The sequence below is a fragment of the Gracilinanus agilis genome, chromosome 6 (assembly GCF_016433145.1).
Source record: "Gracilinanus agilis isolate LMUSP501 chromosome 6, AgileGrace, whole genome shotgun sequence".
Classification (NCBI taxonomy): domain Eukaryota; kingdom Metazoa; phylum Chordata; class Mammalia; order Didelphimorphia; family Didelphidae; genus Gracilinanus; species Gracilinanus agilis.
In genome coordinates, this window is record NC_058135.1 from 90946673 (window position 1) to 90966684 (window position 20012).

The 20012-nt window shown below is 38.0% G+C and overlaps 1 protein-coding gene across 3 annotated transcripts in view; it reads left to right on the plus strand.

Annotated features, from left to right (window-relative positions):
• Window positions 1–20012, plus strand: part of HPGD (15-hydroxyprostaglandin dehydrogenase) — a 42743-nt gene that overhangs the window by 1606 nt on the left and 21125 nt on the right. For 2 of the 3 annotated variants that reach the window (XM_044680673.1, XM_044680672.1), the window contains one exon: window positions 5032–5138. The exons of the other annotated variant lie outside the window; for it this stretch is intronic. In XM_044680673.1, the coding sequence (XP_044536608.1) occupies window positions 5032–5138 (107 nt within the window). The remainder of the gene's footprint in view (window positions 1–5031; window positions 5139–20012) is intronic. 3 annotated transcript variants of the gene reach the window in all.

The window sequence follows — 20012 nt, forward strand, 5'->3', positions numbered from 1 at the left end:
AGAGAGAGAGAGAGAGAGAGAGAGAGAGAGAGAGAGAGAGAGAAAGAAAGAAAGAAAGAAAGAAAGAAAGAAAGAAAGAAAGAAAGAAAGAAAGAAAGAAAGAAAGAAAGAAAGAAAGAAAGAAAAAGAAAGAACAAGCCCTTTTTGTTTATTTTAGGAACTTCCATCTTAAAGAATTTTGTGTGTGTGTATGTGTTTGATTGCGCAGAAAATCTAGAGAGCTGAAAACTGAGACAGCGCTTTTTAAGTTAGAGGATTCCACAGAGAAAAGTAGGCTAAATTCTCAGGGAAAACTTTGAAACACTTCGATGCTGAACTGACTGTAGGATACGACTGTGTTTCCCCACCCCTCTCCCACTTTTTGTGTTAGAAATTGAGTTCAAGGATCATTGTCCGTTGTGTGCAATGTACTTTAAACCAAATGTTCTCACGTTCTCTTGTTACATTCATGTCATTTGTCTTTAGCTAATAAGTGCAAACTCAGAACTGAAGAAAATAATTTTCTAGCAGGCTTTCCTCAAAGCTTTCCTGTTTCCCTCAGCTCAACTTAAAATAGGTCAGTCTCCTTGTGAAAAGTCAATGGCAATAACCCATTGAAATGTACCATGCAGACCTTGGGAGGCCTGATAATTGGTAGGAAGTAATACAGTTCTAAATCAGTGGGTAGAAATGATACTGTATATATTTGCCACTCTGTAAAGGAGAGGATGGGAGGTAGCTCAAAGACGGAGAGCTGAAAGGGACTCAAAGCATATCTAATCCACTCTGTCCCACCCTTTCAGTTTACAGCTGAGGAATTCAGGGTCCCGGCAGTGAAGTAACTTGTCCAATTTCACACAGGTGACTTACTCAGGGTCATACAGGTGTTAGTAGACTAGATTTAACACCAAAAATTCAGCAAGGGTGAAAAATTTATAATTGTTTTTAAGTGCAGAATATGTAGAGTATAACTTCTTTTAGAGACTAAAAACCAGTGTGATAGACTTTGGAAATAACTTTTGTCAAACTTTTAAAAACCGAATTTAACTCATCATAAGTAGCCAAGTACAAATTCTGACTATGAAAAAGATGTTAGGAAGCTTTAAAAGGGGAGGAGATCTGGAGGGTTAACCCTTTACACATTAGGAAGTCTATGTTTCACACAAGGGAAAGTAAGCACGTGCAGCTTTGTTATCCCAAGAAGTTTTATGGGTCACAAATAACAACTTTGAGGATGACTCGTATAAATCTCCAGCAGGGCTAACCATCTGCATCATTACTCATAGCTACTGACATTTTTATGATACTTTACAATGTGAGGGAGCTGCCTCTGTAACAGGCTTTTAGGAGATCCCTCACCTGCTCGAAATCATCTTAACCATTGGCCATCCCACCATTTTTTCTAAGCTAAAGTATCTGTTATCCAGGAGAAGAGGTATGTTTAGTTAGCTAAGACATCAACAAGGAGCTAGTCACCAATCGAATTAACCATCCAGGGGACTAAAAGGAATGAGGCATAGAGATATATATATTTTAGACCTTTCCCTTCCATCTTAGAATCAATACTGTGTGATTGTTCCAAGGTAGAAGGTCATTGAGGGCTGGGCAATGGGATCAGACAGCTAGGAAGTGTCTGAGGTCAAATTTGAACCTAGGACTTCCAGTTTCTAGGCCTGATTCTCAATCCACCTAGTTGTCCCCAAGGTAAAATTTTAATGGAGGTGAGTTAAAGGTGGACCAAGTGCCTCACCTAGGGGCCTGGAAGGAGGTCACAAAAGAGCTCAGGACTTGGTTAAAGGGAATAGATTGGTTACTGAAAAGGAGTGGAGAGATCCCAAGAGAAAGGATTTAAAAAACAAACTTTATTTGCCATGATCTTTAATTCCATGGTAGGTTGTGACACAGAGGGTTTTCTAAGAAGCAATTTGTAATGTGGGAGGATTTTGTCATGGAAAGCAACATGCCCCTGTGTTTTCTTCTCTTTGCTGTTGTCAAAACTCTGGGCTACGCAGGTCAGCTGTCTGACAGTATAAAAATAGATGTTCCATTTGGTTATGAAAGAAGGAGAAAAACTTGCGATATAAATGAAAGTTCTCACATACTAAGGGGAAGTGGTTTTTAAAAAGTCCTAGAGTTTATTCTGAAAATGCTAACAAGGTACAAAATAAGGAACTAGTGATGTGATGGGAGGAGGGAGAACTGAGGAATGAAATGAATGCACAAGTCGAAAACAACATTTATTTATCACAGGCACTGTGGCATTGCTTGATGATGCTGGCTGATTCAGAGCCCTTCTAAGGTACCAGGCAGCTCTGCGTACAAACATACAGTAAATACAATCAGCATTGTCCTTAATACAAAACCATTTGACCTGACTTTAGAATGAATTACAATGTACAGTCTTATACCTTTTCTTCATAATTACAGTTTACCCGTGCCAATATTTCAAATTAGTATACCAGTCCCAGGGCATAGGTGATGGGTACGGGAGGTGACCAGATTGTATACTAAGTAGAAAAGGGCAGTTATGCTGGGTGTGGTGGGTAAACCACATGTTAAATAATTGAGAGTTGATGAGCCATCAATGTTTTATCTCTAAGGAAAACATTTCATGGAGTTTGCTCCCCCCTCAGAAATAATGGTCACTGGAAAAAGAGAATAATGTAGGAGTTTGAGGGTTTGGGGGTTTCTTAATGCTTTCCAGGACAGTTTATGAACTTGCTACTCCCAATTTCATTGGAATTCTGAAGCTTTAAAGTTGGAAAGGACTAAAGAAATTATTTTAGCAAAATAACTTTATATTACAAGTAAAGAAACTGAAACCCAAAGAACTTGTCATTTGTTCAAAGTCATATAGCTAGCGAGTGGCCAAGAATCTAAGTCTGAAATCTAGCTCTCACTGCTTTCTGGAGAATTACAGACTCAGAGGTCTAGAGCTAAAAGCTTCCTTATATAGTGGCCACCTAATCCAAATCCTTTGTTTAATAAATGAGGAAACTGAGGCCCAAAGAGGGAAAGAAACTTGCCCAAGGTTACAGAGAATAAATATCAGAGGCAGGATTCAAACTTGGGTTCTATAAACTCCACATTCAGTATTTCTTTCAACACCATTTCCATCCTTTTAAGGGCTAACTGCCTCAGCTTTCTCCTCTGTAAAATGTGAGTAATAATAGCAACCCCCTCCCAGGGTTTTGTGAGATTAAAGTGAGATAATATTTGAAAAGTGTCTTTAAATCCTTAAAGTTCTAAATAAATGGTAGTTATTTTTTTCTTAACCTTTACCTTCTGTCTTTGAATCGATACTGTGTATTGGTCCTAAGGCAGAAGAGCAGTAAGGGCTAGGCAGTGGAGGTCAAGTGATTTACTCTGGATCACACATCTAAGGTCAAATTTGAACTCAGGACCTCCTATCTCTGGCCCTGGCTCTCAATCCACTGAGCCACCTGGCTGCCCCTAAATGGTAGTTATTGCATGGCAATCAACAGCTGTTGGAGATGCCCGTAACATTGCAAAGACCCCACTTAATGTGTACTATAACTGCTATCTGAATCAGGAAATAAGAATTATATCAAAGTAATTAATGTATGAGGCATGCATTTTACAAACCTTAGAGAGCTATATAAATGTCATTTGTTATCATATTATTAAGCCCTTAGAAAGAACTATAAAAATGCCTTTCCTTATTCCTCACAGTTGTTTGTGCTTCTCTGTTCCCAATAAAATAATTCCCCTTACCACCCCACCATTACCAAGAGTGCTAGCTCATTGAGGACTGGGGTTTTTCATTTTTATCTTTGTATCCCTGACCTAGCAAGGTATCTGGTTCATAGTATACTTAACAAATTCTAGACTTGAGTTGAAATGTGATCTAGCTCTTATTTTCTTATTTACATATAAGATTTGCGGGGGCAAGAGGAGGATCAGAGTACAAAAAAAATAGAGAATTGTATGAGAAGCAACCGATTAAAGATTTTGTCCAGAATAATGGGGTTTATTAGTTTTTGGTAAGAAAGGGATAGTTGGCATGTCCTAAGGAAAAAGGCTTTAGGATTTGAGTGTCAGGTGAAAGAAATAATTTTATTACTCTTTAGACCATGGCCATGAAAGAGGATGGAGAGAGTTGAAGTTCTTTTGGGTGACACCAGTCTGCTTATTTGTTAAAATTAATAACAATCATGTCGGTCCCCTAGAAGATTAATGAAGCCACAAAGTTCTCTCATCCAACAATTTCTTTCCTGAGTACCTATTGTTCCTGTGTGCTGCCTCTCTCTCTATACCCTTCCTGAACAATTCTGCTATAGGTCATTGTCATAGGTAGAAGAAAGGAAGGAGCAACTCTCAAGTTTACATTTATGTAATCAAATTCTAGACTCAAAAACTGCCTGAGAAGATCTGCTCTGACTCTGTTTTTACACACACACACACACACACACACACACACACACATGATAAGTAGATAAGAATGTCAATTTGATGGAGGCAGTTTCTGCGGCAATTTCAGACCTGAATTTCAAAATAATTATTTTTGGTTCATGCAACTCAGCTGATGGTTAATAGCATAATACTAACAGAATAATAAGTTCATATTGTTCTAACCTATATTACAGGCCTCTAGTAATGAATTCTATGCAGATCTAGGAAGTTGTTAGAAAACACAAGAAGTTATATTCTTCCTTTTTTTTAGAAGCAAGTATGTTGTGAGTCAATCTTAGAAAAGAACTTTGGCCAAAGTAGGATAGGTCTGAAAACGCATTTAAAGAGAACTCTTTGGCTCAGTGGATTGAAAGCCATGCTTAGAGAAAAGAAGTCCTGGGTTCAAATATGACCTCGGATGCTTCCTAGCTGTGTGATTCCTGGGCAAATTCACTTAACCGTCATTGCCTACAATTCTTCTGCCTTAGAGGCAAGGTAAGGGTTTTATAAATGAATGAATGAATGAATGAATGAATGAATGAATGAACAAATAAAAAATTAAAAATAAGGAGAACTTTTTGACATAGATGATAAGAAGGTAGCTGAAAGTATTCTATTTTTTTTTCTCCTTGGAATTAGATACTTTTCGAAAAGTTGTTCAACATTTTGGAAGACTGGATATTTTGGTCAATAATGCTGGAGTGAATAATGAAAAACAGTGGGAAAAAACTGTCCAGATTAATTTGGTAAGTATTATCCAAGTCTTTTCTTTATCTGTAAATAGCTTTAGCAAAATATTTGGGGATGTGTTTAGTCTATATTTGCAAGAGCTTTCATTCAAATGAACATAAGTACTATAAATACAATTGTATATGTCATAGGGAAAATGGAGGGTGGTGGAAACTGCAGAATGCTAAAGAGAGGTATTTCTCTTTGGAAAACAGGAAGGCATTCTGGGCACTAAACTATAGAGATAGCTGTCTTAAAATACCAAAAGGAAATACTGGGGGTTGGGGGGAAGTGGGGGAAGTCATTTCTTAACTCATCTTTTTCAAAGTGATAACAAAGGAAAAAGAAGGGGAATTTGAAAGAAGTCCAAGCACACAAGAGCAAGGTTAAACTGAAATTGGACTTGGAGGTTTTGATATTTTGATATGAAGCTACTTTGTTATGAGAGCTGTGCTTTTCTTTTATGATTTGGTTACTCTCATGAAAGTTTCCATGGATTGAGAGTAAGAATATCTGGGTTCAGCTAAGGTTCTGCTACTTATTACCTCTGAGTCTTTGGATGGGTAATTTAATGTTAGTTTCTTTATCTGTAAAATAAAGATATTAGCCTGGCTAGCTTTGACTTTCTCTTCCATCCTTAGATCTGTAAAATATTGTGTTTCCTGAAGTTTTCCTTCTATTGACTTTATGTAGTTTTACATGGCAATCATTTACAAATAGACTTATCAAAGGGCTTTAGGACATTTTAGATTATTTTTGAAGCCTACGCTAGACCTTTGCTATGGGAGATATGCATTGCCCTGCCTTGTCCCACACCTCCTGGGTTTGGTCATACAGTTTGTTTGGAGATACTCCCCCTGAAATCGAGCTCTTCCCTGTCTTAGTTAACTCTAGATTAATGCTAATGAGGCCACAGTCACAACAGTTTGATTCATAAATGGACAAAGTCAGCTTCAAACTCTTCTTCGTTCAGTATTATATCCCGGACCGCCAATCAGAATAGAAACTGGATGAGAGAATTTAGGTTAGTCAGAGTTAAGATATCATCAACTGTAGATATAAAATGAAGTATTTTTCTGTTGACCAAGGGTCAGGCCTTTCTTATATGTAGGAGCTTAAGAGACATGAGATAAAATTTACCACTGAGTCATAAGAATTTTTTCTTCCTTTTACTAGCTTTAATATTTGGGTTCCAGAACTTCCACATTATCTGAGAAAGTCACTTATCTGACTGGAGCCTTTCTTGTGATGTGTTCAGATCAGTCATTCCTTTATTTCGTAGCTAAGATAAGAAATGAGATAGGTATAAATGGAACTTATGACACCTGCAATTTCCCAAACTACTACTCCCTCTTTGTTTATGAAGGAATCCACAGCCAAGCTCAGGCTCTATAGCTATCTTATAGCATGTAATCTTCCTCTCTCAATTAGCCCATTTTGAACCCTCTAAATGTAGCTTTGAAATGTACATTTCATGAGTCTATTTTTGAGTAATTCTCTTAAATTTATACCTGTAAAATTGTACTTTTCCTTTCCCTGAGTAACACGGGAGATTCTGTCTCCTTTATGAAAGCCATAAAACGAAAATCATTCCTTTGTCTTTGATGTATTGAAAATTATGTCTTATGAAGCTTCCACTAGGGGCTCAGCACTATATTCTGAACTCTGGACCTGGCCTTATGCGTAATAAAGAAACTTAGTTTTTACTTCCTACTTCTTCATGTTGGATCACCTGGCTTTCAACAGACACCCTGGGTATTTCTTTACCACCTGATACCCAATAGTGATCTGAGCACACCAAAAGATAGTGTTGTGAATTCTGTATTCATTCTACCACTACTTCTGAAAGGGTTCAAATAATGTCTATAGGAAGCATCAAAATTATTGAAGCTTCATATAGGGAATGGAGCTGCTTCTGCCATTTCATGGTTATGAGGAAATATCATCTTAGGATGCTAGGCTTTACCTTAGCTGTAATTTATTTTTATAGACTTATCTAGGGCGCAGGGTCCCCTAGTCCAGCATATGTCCAAAGGAGGGTCTGACCCATATGTTTCTGGTTTTAAGGGCACCTCTCTATCTGCTATATCATGCTGCCTCCCATTGAAGTGATGTATTATGATTTTGCTTGGCTATCCCCTCAAAGTCAGTCTTGACAATATAGTAACTCAAATAGTTTGCTGGATATCTGTAATTGTTAGTGGCATAAATCAATTGATGAATTTAGAGAAACATTCCCTTTTGAAGAAGGAATAGGAATATTTCAAACATATATAAATCTATGAGAGATTTGGTTTAAGAAAGGCTTCCATTATATTAGATTATATGGATTTATCTTCCTCCTCTTATCCTTTCTGGCTTAGGTTTTTAGTTCAGCCTTTATCTCATCCTTTTACCCTAAACATGACACCAAAGAACAGTTTTTTTCAAAGAATGGTACTAGTATTCGGAACTGGGTGGGGAGCAGTGATACTCTTGTCATCCCCAGTGCCTTGTGCATCATGGGCATTTAGTAGGATGTGAACAAAATGGTCCCTTTTCACTGATATCAGAAATCCCTTTAATTGGGCAAAGCCTTTCCTTTTTGGTTCATTATGTGTACAGTAAAAGAGGCAGAGAAGGCTTAAAATGGAACTTCTCCCTGGGGGAGATATAGGCAACATACTAAAGGGATTTGTCTTATAATGTAAACAAGGGATTTCTGATCCTTTCCTGTGAGTAAATTTTAATTGAGAAGATGGTGGAAAAGTGCTTTGACACCATAAGTTGTAATGAAAGGAAAGAGGGAACAGAAAAGTAAGGATGGAAAGGTAACATAGCCTTGATCCATATAGCATGTAAAATGACTCCAAATTAGCAAGAATAATCATTCGCGGAACCCTATTGGTTTTGCTCATTTGTGTGGCTCTGTTTTCCTCTTCCTGCCCTCCAACCAATGAATAATATCTTTTACATTAAAAAAAATTAAAAAGAAATCCTTCAAACAAGGGCCATTGGAGAACACGGTTACAATGTCTGTACTGAACATTTCAGGTAAATGTATATATAACTAATAGTCCTATTGAGGGTCAACAAGATCAAATTCCTCCTTGTTTCTTTTTCTCCTTACCATTCCCAGAACCATCAGACCAGCGGTGTTTTGGTTTGGTTTGGGTTTTAACCGAGAGTTGTGGAGATGACTATATGGGATAAGGCTATAAAGTAGCTTAAGGCGCTATAGAAAAATCATTATTATCATGGCTTCTTCCCCAAAACTTCCTCCCCATTACCGAAAACTAATTTTAGGGTTTCTCATTCACAGTAAGGTATAAATGAATGATTTCATCGAAGTGTTGATCTGTCCTAAGAGGTCAAAACCTTAAACTAATATCAGAATTTCAGGCATTTGTCAGCCCCTCCAGAAACTTAGAAGACTGCATTCTCGTCTCTTTATTCTTCAGGCTGGCCGGGTTCTTGCTTAGCCAAGTTGAAATAGTTTAGAATTTGGCCCTGAAAGCATACTGAGAAAGAAAACCTAGGTTCTAGGCCCAGTCTCGCCCTTAACTAGCTATGGGACTTGGGACAAGTCACTGAACTTCATGAACCCATAGAATGGAAATAGTAGAAGAAATTTCAGTAGCAAACATCCAGTCCAATTCACGCTGTAATAATATAGTGTCTCCTCTATAACTCACTCAATAAGTGGTTGCTGTTGTTGAGACCCACAGTTGTATCTGACTCTTTGTGACCTCATTTAAGGTTTTCTTGGCAAAGATACTGGAGTGGTTGCCATTTCCTTCTCGAGTGGATGAGGCAAACAGAGTATAAATGACTTGCCCAGGGTCACACAACTAGTAAGTTTCTAAGAGTTTAGATTTGAATTCAGATCTGCCTGACGCTGGGTCGCATGTTCTTTCCCACTGAGCCACCGAATATCTCCTGATAAGTGACTGTACAATATCTATTTGAACACTCTCCATCAAGGACCACCCTTCTACTTCTGGAAGCAACCCATTTTATTTCTGGAGAGCATTCAATGTTAGGAGACTTTTCCTGGCACCAAATCTAACACCTCCCTGACCCTCAGTTTCATCAACTGTAAAATAAATCTCTAAGATCTATATGATCTCTAAGATCTCTTCAAATTCTAATTTTTGCAAGCAATTCTGTCAGCCAAGGTGAGAGTCAAAAGGCTCGTAGGAAGTCCTTGAAACTCTATTGCTAGATTTACAGTTCTTTCCTGGTCACCCCCTTTTAATTTGTAGTAAACTTCAGGGCTGTAACAAGCGCCAGGAAATGGTGGTGACTAAAACAATAAAGCAATTAATGCCTGTTCTGTGTGGGTCTGGTTTTGCTTGTTTTGCCTATGTAATTATTTCTACAGTCAAAGTAAAACATTTCCTTCACCAACCATAAAAAATGGCATGTTTTACCACATAGCATGAACAATTACATAAACACCAATCCAGTCACTTGACCATAGTGGGTATTGAATTCAATTCTAATGTTCTTACAAATGGAGACCTCATACCGTAGGGCTTAGAAAACTGGGTTTATTATTAATTCACAAAATCCTCATGCATAATCTCTCCATTGATAAAGAAGCATAGTTCTCCTTTGAAAGCTTTGTGATTTGCTATTGCCAAAAGTACATTTATTACCTGGTGGCCAACCTTCTGGAAATGAGGACCTCTGATCCTTGGCCAAGTGTCTGTCACCAGGTCTGTTCTTAGATTCTTTCCAACTTAGTGGGACCTGTCAGAGCTTGAGATCCACTGGCATAGCCTTGAAGAACTCAGGGTCACCATTAAGGTGAGGCACCAGAAAAATACCTCCTCACTGGAGGGGCTCAAAACCTGGAACTCACGTATAACTGGTACTTTTATCTGGCATTGCCCTCAACCCCCTCCCAGTTTTTTCAAGTGCAGTCAATAACTGAATTGGAATATTTCTTCTTGGATGGTCTAGGTAGGAGGGCTAAAAACATTCTCTACTCAAAATGAACTCGTTTATGGTTCAAGTTGAGAATTCTACTAAAGCAGTTGGTGGCCCTTGATTTCTAAATCACTTTTAAACTTTATGTGAGGAAATATCCAGGGAACAGCTGTGACCACAGAGGCAATCATGCTGCCAGCCTGGAGGAATAGGAAATGAGAAGTTACAGAGGGACAGTACATCTGGCACAGATTAACTGAATTTCCTAGAATAAAATAGTGGGTCACTAATAAGGAATCAGTAACTACCACATTTAAGTGTTTGTTTTTTTTTTTTAAGAATGAATTGAAAAGTATCTAAGTCTCTACTGTGTCCTAAAAAATGATAAAGATTCTTTTTATGGTTAACTTTCTTAGCTTGACAATTTTTCAAATATGTAGGTGAAAGTTTGATCATGTTTTCTTTATTTTAATAAACTACCTCCTCTTATTTTTTATTTATTTGTTTTCCTTTGTCCTACATATTTCCTATGGAGTTGACAGCCTGCTCTCCAGAATTATTCTCCTGAGGTACTGAACTTATGCCCAGTTTTAGTCCAGAATCATTGAAAGTAACTAGTGGCTCTTGGCTTCTAAATCATTTTAAGCCTGATTTGAGAAAGTAGCAAGGCAACCTCTGGGACCTCAGAGACAGTCATGATGCCAGGTCTGTGGTCTATGGGAACTAGGCAAAGGTGTCTCCATGGTGTCATAGTGCTCCTTCACGATGACACTGCAGCTCTATGGAAGGGGCTTTTCCCCACCTCTTCCATAAGCTGGCAGAGGGAAGTTCAATAAAGATGACTGACAACAGTCTGTTTGGTAATAGTTCTTTTCCTCCCATAGAAAAGAGAATTAGATTTTCTTAGTCCTTCTGGGTTCCAAGGAGAGAAGCAGGCAGATGGTGTAGGCCGTGTGAGTGATGATACCTCTAAAATGAATGAAAACTCAAATGGATTTATGTCCTTGCTCAATTAAATCTCGTTAATTCAATCCAGCAAACATGTAGCCAAGTGAGTGCGGTGGGTCTGTCCTCATAAATTCTTGGATTCATTTTCTTTCCCATGCTTAACTACTTTTCAAAAAATTCTACAGTATTGGAAATTCAACATTTACAAGAATGAAGAAAATATATTGGAGGGATTAACACTGAAAATGTAAAAGTCAAAATATCATTAACTACAGATGGCATGACAGTGTGTCTAGAAAATACAACTAACTGCCTTAACCAAAAAGTAAATGGTGCCAATGACCAATTCCGAGCCAAATGAGAGGATTCAAGATTTACTCTTTGGATTCATTCTTCAGAGCCCTACTGTCCAGAGTTTGGCTGAAAAGGTGAATATTCTAAAAAATGTCATTTATGGTAAAAACTCAAGGCAGCTTGGTAAAATAGCCAGAGCTGACACAGTTTTAAGTCCCAATTCTGCTCCACGGAGTAGCAGGTCCCTTAATTATTCCTCCCCTCACACTTCACAACACTCTAAGATTATAACCTGAAAAGCAGGAGTTGGCTTTCTGTGATGGAGTTTCTTCAGCATTATTTCCGTAGTAATAAGAAAATCTTAGGCTTGGACTAAAAAACAATGACTTTGATTAGAAGGGCTGGACCTTAAAGTTCTGTGCATGTTTAAAGCTTTATTTGCCATGAGACTTTTTTGTTTTAGTCTTTAAAAACTTTTTTTTATTAATTTCATTAAATATTTCCCAGTTACATTTTTAACATTTATCTTTTAAATTGTGAACTCCAAATTCTCTCCTACCTTCCCAGCCTCCCCCACCCACTGAGAGGAAAAGAAATATATCATTTATACCTGCAAAGTCATACAAAAAACATGACTATTAATTAAAATTTTAAGATCATTAAAAGGCTCTTTTGAAAATTTACCCAGTTTCCTGTGCTCCAATAGTCCCTTAAATTTTCCTGTATAAAAAGCAAATAACTTGGCAGTGTTCACTTGGATTTTTTTATTCTTTTATAACAGGAGATTCTTAACCTAGAATTCATGATTGTTTTTACATTAGGGGCAGTAATTTTTTCTTTGAATTGATGTGTTCTGTTTTTACATTATAGACATTTACAGATGACCTCCTCCCATCCCTCCTTATTCTATTGGAAAAGAGAAAAAGAAAAACAAATTTCTTGTAACAAATATGTGTGTTTGTGCATGTCTGTATATAACATATACAGATATATGATAGACAGACAGACAGACAGATAGATAGATAGATAGATAGATAGATAGATAGATAGATAGATAGATATAGAATCAAGNATAGATAGATAGATAGATAGATAGATAGATAGATAGATAGATAGATATAGAATCAAGAAAAGAAAATTTCCTCAATGGGAAATATCTCATTCTACACCATAATTCTACTTTCTCTGTAATTGGCTTCCTCTGTAATTCTATGCCTTTTACTTTACACATCATGCTAAGAAAAGTTTCAGAGGCTTCATCAAACTGCCAAGGAGTTCTAAGATACGAAACAGATTCAAAAAACATCCTCCCTCAGAGAATAGGAAGGAACCCATGCAATGCACCATCCTTCTACTTTGTTTCAAATACAAAAATAAATAAGGTTCTGCAGAGCCTTTCAGGAATAAGATTTCATAACAGCTTCTTCCTGAGCCTCATAAAATGAAGAGGATTTTTGCAAGAACTTCACCAGGTGGGAGAACCCTATCATAAGAACCACAGGACAGCTAACTTCAGTGAACATTAGAGTTCAATTCTTGACTGATGCCTATCCCACCTGCAAGCAGTCAGTTTCTCTGTCTTTGTGTCCAGGAAGGAGCAGATCTATACTCTTAGAGTTTGAGTATTGGGTGAACGTCTTTGATATTAAACATTCTTGAGAAGTTTTGCTCTCAAAGTTGAGCAATACTCAAAAGATGGGGGAAAGGAGACCTCTTCTATATGAGAGTTCTGGATGTTAATTATTCAAACGTTGCCTTGATAGGAAAATTATTGATAATTAGCCTTTCAGCATTCTGGCTAGGAAATACCAGGAAAAGAGAAAGGAAAAGATGATAGGATCTCCCTCTGCAACCTGATCTTATAGAATGGAAATGCTCTCAGGGTAAGGGTCAAGCTCCCCCAAAGCTACTTAGTTCTTCCCACTGGATAAAAACAAGAATCAGAGAGCCTCAGTTTGGGTATTAATTTATTGGGTAGAAAGTAGAATAAGGGCTTTAGGGGCATTCTGGATAAATAAGGATGACTAAGGAAGTCAGAGGATTATCATCTCTAGAGACTCCATTTGGGTTAGTCATGGAACTACCATAGAGGTGTGAGGACTGGGGGAATCCATGTCATGGAGCATCAAAACAGTTGACTAAATAAAGGTGGGAGCATGTCTAACAGTACATGCCTCTATCATCATAAATCCACTTAACAAACTTTTTTCACTTCTTTTTTCTTTTTCCGGGGAGTGGGAGAGGGAGGAGTGAATATGTTTCCTTTTGCAATATGGCTAAGATGGGCATAATAATATATTCCATATGACTCCCCATGTATACTCAATATCATAGGGCTTGTCTTGTCAAGGAAGAAGGAGGGATGAGAGGGAGAGAAAGAATTTACAACTCAAACTATTAAAAATTAATGTTATAAAATTTTAAAGTATAATTGGAAATTATTTAATGAAATTAATAAAAATACATTTTTAAAAAGGAAGAACCATAGGATTGTAGGATATGGATTCCCTCCTTTCCCTTCCTGCTTAGGATCTTTGATGATATTCTTTAGAAACCACTCAGTTCTATCCATAGATATCTTTTAGATATATTAGAAAACCAAAGTTTCACAGTGGTTGGACTCTACATAAAGTAATGCTGAGCAATCAACCATGGTCGTGCCCTTCAGAACTGTCCTGAGTTATAGTGACATGAGAAGAGAAAACAGAATGTAGAAGGTTGAGAGGACTACAGAGATTGAATACAGTGTCAGGTCTCACTCTGTTCAGCAAAGTAAGCATGTTGGCTTAAAAAATAACAATACTTGGTTGAATAAACACCTGCTCCTTGCAGGAAAGAGCCTCAATAGGTTCTTTGTAAATAGGAAACTCTGGAAGAGCAAAGGGGATTTTCTAGACCCTCCCCCCACTGACCTCAGCCAACTGCCTTGCTCTTTCACAAAAAAGCAAAGCTTTCCTTTATTTTTCTTAAAAGCCTACTGTTATGGGTGACCTTGACCAGACTGCAGAGAGGAATAAAAGCATTTGTTTAATTTTTTGTGAAAGGAACAGGACATGACCTTCATTCTTCATAGATAACTTAAAAGTTTGTTCTGCTCATTCCTACTTAGGTCCACTGATAGTCTAGATCAGTGGTTCCCAAACTTTTTTGGCCTCCCGCCCCCTTTCCAGAAAAAATATTACTTAGCCTCCTGGAAATTATTTTTTTTAATTTTAATAGTAATTAATAGGAAAGATAAATGCACCTGTGGCCATCACCGCCTCCCTGGATCACTGCAGCACCCACCAGGGGGTGGTAACACCCGCTTTGGGAATCACTGGTAGACCTTTGAGAGTATGGCTGACACCCATTCCCCTTTCCACTTGCTTCTCTGCATGATCAGAATGAAGGACTCCGGGTCTGTGTGTGCATAATAGTTATAATAATGCCATTTTTTTAGCTTCCTCCTCTTTCTATTATGTTTCTTTTTATGATTGTAGACTGATAGGCATGTCATTAGTGCCCATTTGAGGCTCCGCAATCCTAGAGAATAGGAGCTCTATCAGATACATTTTTTACATAGCCCCAAGGGAAGTTAATACCGCACCATATTTCAATAGCTCTGAATGCTGCCAGGACAACAAATTCACAGCCATCATTCTCTACTTCCCTGTACACAATGACATTTTCCAATAATATCTGAAGTGCTTTTATACTGTTGTTATACATTCATGCTGTTGTACCCAGCATGAATGATGATGACAACTTGTTTCTTTATGGCTGCAAAGGGCACAGTCCTAGAAGACAAGCCTGCCTATTGGCCATGCTCTGCCACACCTGCATCAGTTGTTTCTCTCCCCACTCCCTTTCACCTCCTCTAGTTCAAAGAGTATGGGTTTTACTTGATTTATGCCCTTTTAATGAGATCTCTTCAGCAGTAACTCCAACAGAAGATATCTAGATATCTTTACAGCGTTATAAAATTTAGAACCAGAAAGAATGATGATGAAGATGATGCTAATACTAGCAATGACAACAAAGTAATAAAAGCATAATAATTAACACATAGTGATTTTAGGTGAGCTATATTTTCTCATTTCCACATTTGAGGTAGGTACTACTACTCTAGTTTTCAAGTGAACTCATTTCAGTCATGTCTGATACTTCATGACCCCATTTAGGGTTGTCTTGGCAAAGACACTGGAATGGTTTCCCATTTCCTTCTCCAGCTTATTTTACAGGTGAGGAAATTAATGAAAACAGGATTAAATGTCTTGCTCAAGGTCACACAGCTAGGAAGTGACCGAGGCCAGATTTTTTTTAAATAATTTTTATTTTTTAGAAAAGTTATCATGGTTACATGATTCATTTTCTTACTTTCCCCTTCACCCCCCGACTTCTCCCCCCACCCCACAGCCAATGCACATTTCCCCTGGTTTTAACATGTGTCATCTATCAAGACTTATTTCCAAATTGTTGATAGTTGCATTGGTGTGGTAGTTTCAGGTCTACATCCCCAATCATGTCCGCCTCAACCCATGTGTTCAAGCAGTTGCTTTTCTTCTGTGTTTCCTCTCCTGTACTTCTTCCTCTGAATGTGGGTAGGGTTCTTTTCCATAAGTCCCTCAGAATCGTTATGGATCATTGCATTGCTGCTAGTACAGAAATCCATTACATTCTATTTTACCACAGTGTATTGATCTCTGTGTACAATGTTCTTCTGGCTCTGCTCCTTTCACTCTGCATCAATTCCTGAAGGTCTTTCCAGTTCACATGGAATTCCTCCAGTTTATTATTCCTTTTTAGAGCAATAATATTCCATCACCAGCATATACCACAGTTTGTTCAGCCATTCCCCAATTGAATGGCATACCCTCATTTTCCAGGTTTTTGCCACAACAAAAAGTGCGGCTATAAATAATTTTGTGCAAGTCTGTTTATCTATGATCTCTTTGGGGTACAGACCCCACAATGGTATGGCTGGATCAAAGGGCAGGCAATCTTTTATAGCCCTTTGAGCATAGTTCCAAATTGCCATCCAGAATGGTTGGTTCAGTTCACAACTCTACCAGCAATGCATTAATGTCCCAATTTGGCCACATCCCCTCCAACGTTCATTACTCTCCCCTACTATCATTTTAGCCAATCTGCCAGGAGTGAGGTGATATACCTCAGTGTTGTTTTGATTTCCATTTCTTCTAATTATTAGAGATTTTGAGCACTTTCTCATGTGATTATTGATAGTTTTGATTTCTTTATCTGAAAATTGCCTATTCATGTCCCTTGCCCATTTATCGATTGGGGAATGGCTTGACTTTTTATACAATTGATTTTACTCCTTGTATATTCGAGTAATTAGACCCTGTCAGTTTTTTTTGTAATAAAGATTTTTTTCCCAATTTGTTGTTTCCCTTCTGATTTTGGTTGCATTGTTTTTGTTTGTACAAAAGCTTTTTAATTTAGTATAATCAATCATCCCATTCATATTCAGAGTTATAATTATCAGTTGTGTATTCCCCAACATTTTGGTATCCTCTCTTAGTTCTACCCCTTCTTCTTAGGCTATTTCCTTTTAAAACAGTGATTTGTTTTAAACCACTCCCTTGATTTACTACCCTTTCTACCCCCTCCCTTGTTATTCCCCTCTTTTTATTTTTAAGGCCTAATGAATTCCCTCTCCCTTCTCCTCCCCTCCCTTTTTTGACCTCCCCACTCTCCTGCTCCCCTTGGTTTATCCCTTCTGACTTTCTCAGTAGGGTTAGATAGAGTTCTATATCTCAATGGATATAGTTACTCCTCCCTCTCAGAGAGTAAGGTTTAAATATTACCTCTTAATGCTCTCTTCCTCTTCTTCTTATAATAGTATTCATCCCCTCCACTTCCCATATCTTCTTTGTGTATAAGAGAATATCCTGTTTTTTTATTCATTCAAGTTTCTCTTGGTGTTCTCTACTATGCACCCCCCTCTTTCCCACCCATCCCCTTATCATCTTAGACCATTTAGTACTCCAACCTCTCCCTATGAATAATTCTTCTAATTACTATAATAGTGGATACTATAATAGTGAATAGAGTTCACTACAGAGAATTACACATAACATTTCTCCATATAGGAATACAAATAATTAGATCTTATTGAAGCCCTTAAAGAGTCAAATTTAAAAAATTATGAGTTTTCTTTCTTTCCCCTCTGTTTCTTATTTACCTTTTCATGTTTATTTTGGTTTTTGTGGTTGGATATTAAACTTTCCATTTAGTCCTGCTCTTTTCTGTGCAAATACTTGGAAATCTTCTATCTTGTTGAATGCCCATACTTTCCCCTGGAAGTATATAGTCAGTTTTGATGGGTAGGTGATCCTTGGTTGTAGACCCAGTTCTCTTGCCTTTCTGAATATCATATTCCAAGCCTTCAGGTCTTGTAGTGTGGAGGCTACCAGATTCTGTGTGATCCTGATTGGTGCTTCTTGATATCTGAATTGTCTCTTTCTGGCTTCTTGTAAAAATTTTCTTTTACTTGGAAGCTCTTGAATTTAGCTATTATATTACTGGGGGTTGTCTTTTCAGGGTTTAGTATAGAGGGTGATCTATGGATCCTTTCAATGTCTATATTGCCCTCTTGTAGAACTTCAGGGCAATTTTGCTGAATAATTTCCTTTAGTATGGAGTCCAAATTTCTATTAATTTCTGCTTTTTTAGGAAGACCAATGATTCTCAAATTATCTCTTCTAAACCTGTTTTCTTGATCTGTCAATTTCTCATTGAGATATTTCATATTTCCTTCTATTTTTTCACTTTTGACTTTGCTTTATTTGTTCTTGTTGTCTTGAGAGATCATTAGCTTCTACTTGCCCAATTCTTGTCTTTAGAGACTGGTTTTCTGCTATATTCTTTTGATTTTCCTTTTTGATTTGGTGTATCCTGTTTTCCAGCTATTTGATTTTGGTATCCAATTTGCTTAACAATTCTTTTGATTTGGGGGCATCTTTTTCAAATTGCCCAATTCTAGCCTTTAGAGACTGGTTTTCGGCTATAATCTTTTGGTTTTCCTTTTGAATCTGGTCTGTTTGGTTCTTCAAGCCTTCTAGCTGGTGATTTCTGGTCTTCAATTTGCTTATCAATTCATTTGATTTCTGAGCCTCACTTTCTAATTGTGAGATTCTGCCTTTTAAACTGTTATTTTCTTGCCAGTTCTCTACCATCTTTCTCATAATCTCAGATTTGAACTCTTCAATAGCTTGTGACCAGTTTTCATTTTTTTGGGAAGTTTTGGATGTGATTACTTGTTTGTTTTCCTCTGCTGTTTGCTCTGTTGTCTGGATTTTTTCTATATAAAAGTTGTTGAGTGTCAAAGATTTATTCTTGATCTTTCTCTTCTGTGGTTCTTGTGTCTGGCCTGCCATTGTTAGCCCACCACCCTCTCAGCTTTAACTTTATGCCCAGGGTCTGCCTGCACTCTTAAAGCTCCTGAGGTCTTAGATCTAGTTGTTCTCAGGGTCAAACTTCCTGGTGGTCCCCTTGCTTGTTCCTCTGCCCAAAGCTTCTTTAAAAGTCTCAGGACACTGCTTCCACAGTCATGTACCCCTCTGCTCTGGGTCCCCACACACGGTCCACGCCTGTGCTCAGAATCCGCATCTGTAGCTATGACCACGCCTACACTCACGGTCTGTGTTCCAAGTCTGCTCGTTCTTTAGCCTCTTGGGGTCTTAAGTCTTGCTGCTCTTAGGAACAGGCCCTGGTGATCATAGGTAGCTGCCAAGGACTTAATGGTGCCCCAAATTTGCTCTAACTCTTGTGTGCTGGCTTTGGCACTATAGGTGGTGTGGGGTGGGGAAAGGGGTTACTCAGCTCGCATTTTAGTAGAGCTATTTCACCCCCTTATAGCATGGAAATGCCCTGATTCCACGTACCTTCATTGCTGTGCCCTGTTGTGGGGTCCCTTCGTTCACCTGGATTTGTTTTTATGTACCCTTGAGGAGTCCTATATATTTTCATTAGGAGAGGTTAAGCAGCTGCTTTTTACTCTGCCGCCATCTTAACCCGGAAGCCCTGAATCCAGATTTTAAATCAGGAAGAGAAGTCTTCCCAGGTAATCTATTTACTGTGCCATCTAACTGCCTGTCCCAGGTTTAGAAATGAGGAAATAGTGGCTAGAAAGTTAGGTGACTTACCTTGAATCACAGAGCTCATAAGTGTGTGAAGTGGCATTTAAATTAAGGTACTTCTAAATCCAAATTAGGTCCTCTATCTATTCTGCTATCTTGCTTCTTCATGATTGCCCAGGGAACCTCAGAGATTTGGGGGAAAGGGCAGAGAGCATGATGATGGTTGTTGCTGATCAGTCATTTTCAGTTATGTCCAATTCTTCATTGGAGGTTTTCTTAGCAAAGATACTGAATCCTTCTGACTCCAGGCCCCATGGTCTATCCACTGCACCATCTAACTGCCTGATGGACGTTAACCCTATTTTAACTCAGAACTCCAAAATTCAAGTGATCCACTAGCCTCAGTCTTCCAGTAACAGAGATTATAGGCATGTACTGCCATGATACAAAACAAAACAAAACAAAAACCTTCCCAATTCCACCAAGCACTTTTCTCACAACCCTCCAAGGTAGGTGGATATGGCAAGAATTGTCCTAATTACATGGATGAGAAAAAAAATCACTTTGGGGGGACTTCTGCTAGTGAGAGGTAGAACCCATACTACAGATCTCTCAATTGTTTTGTTTCTTCCATTGCACCATGCTATAGTGGAT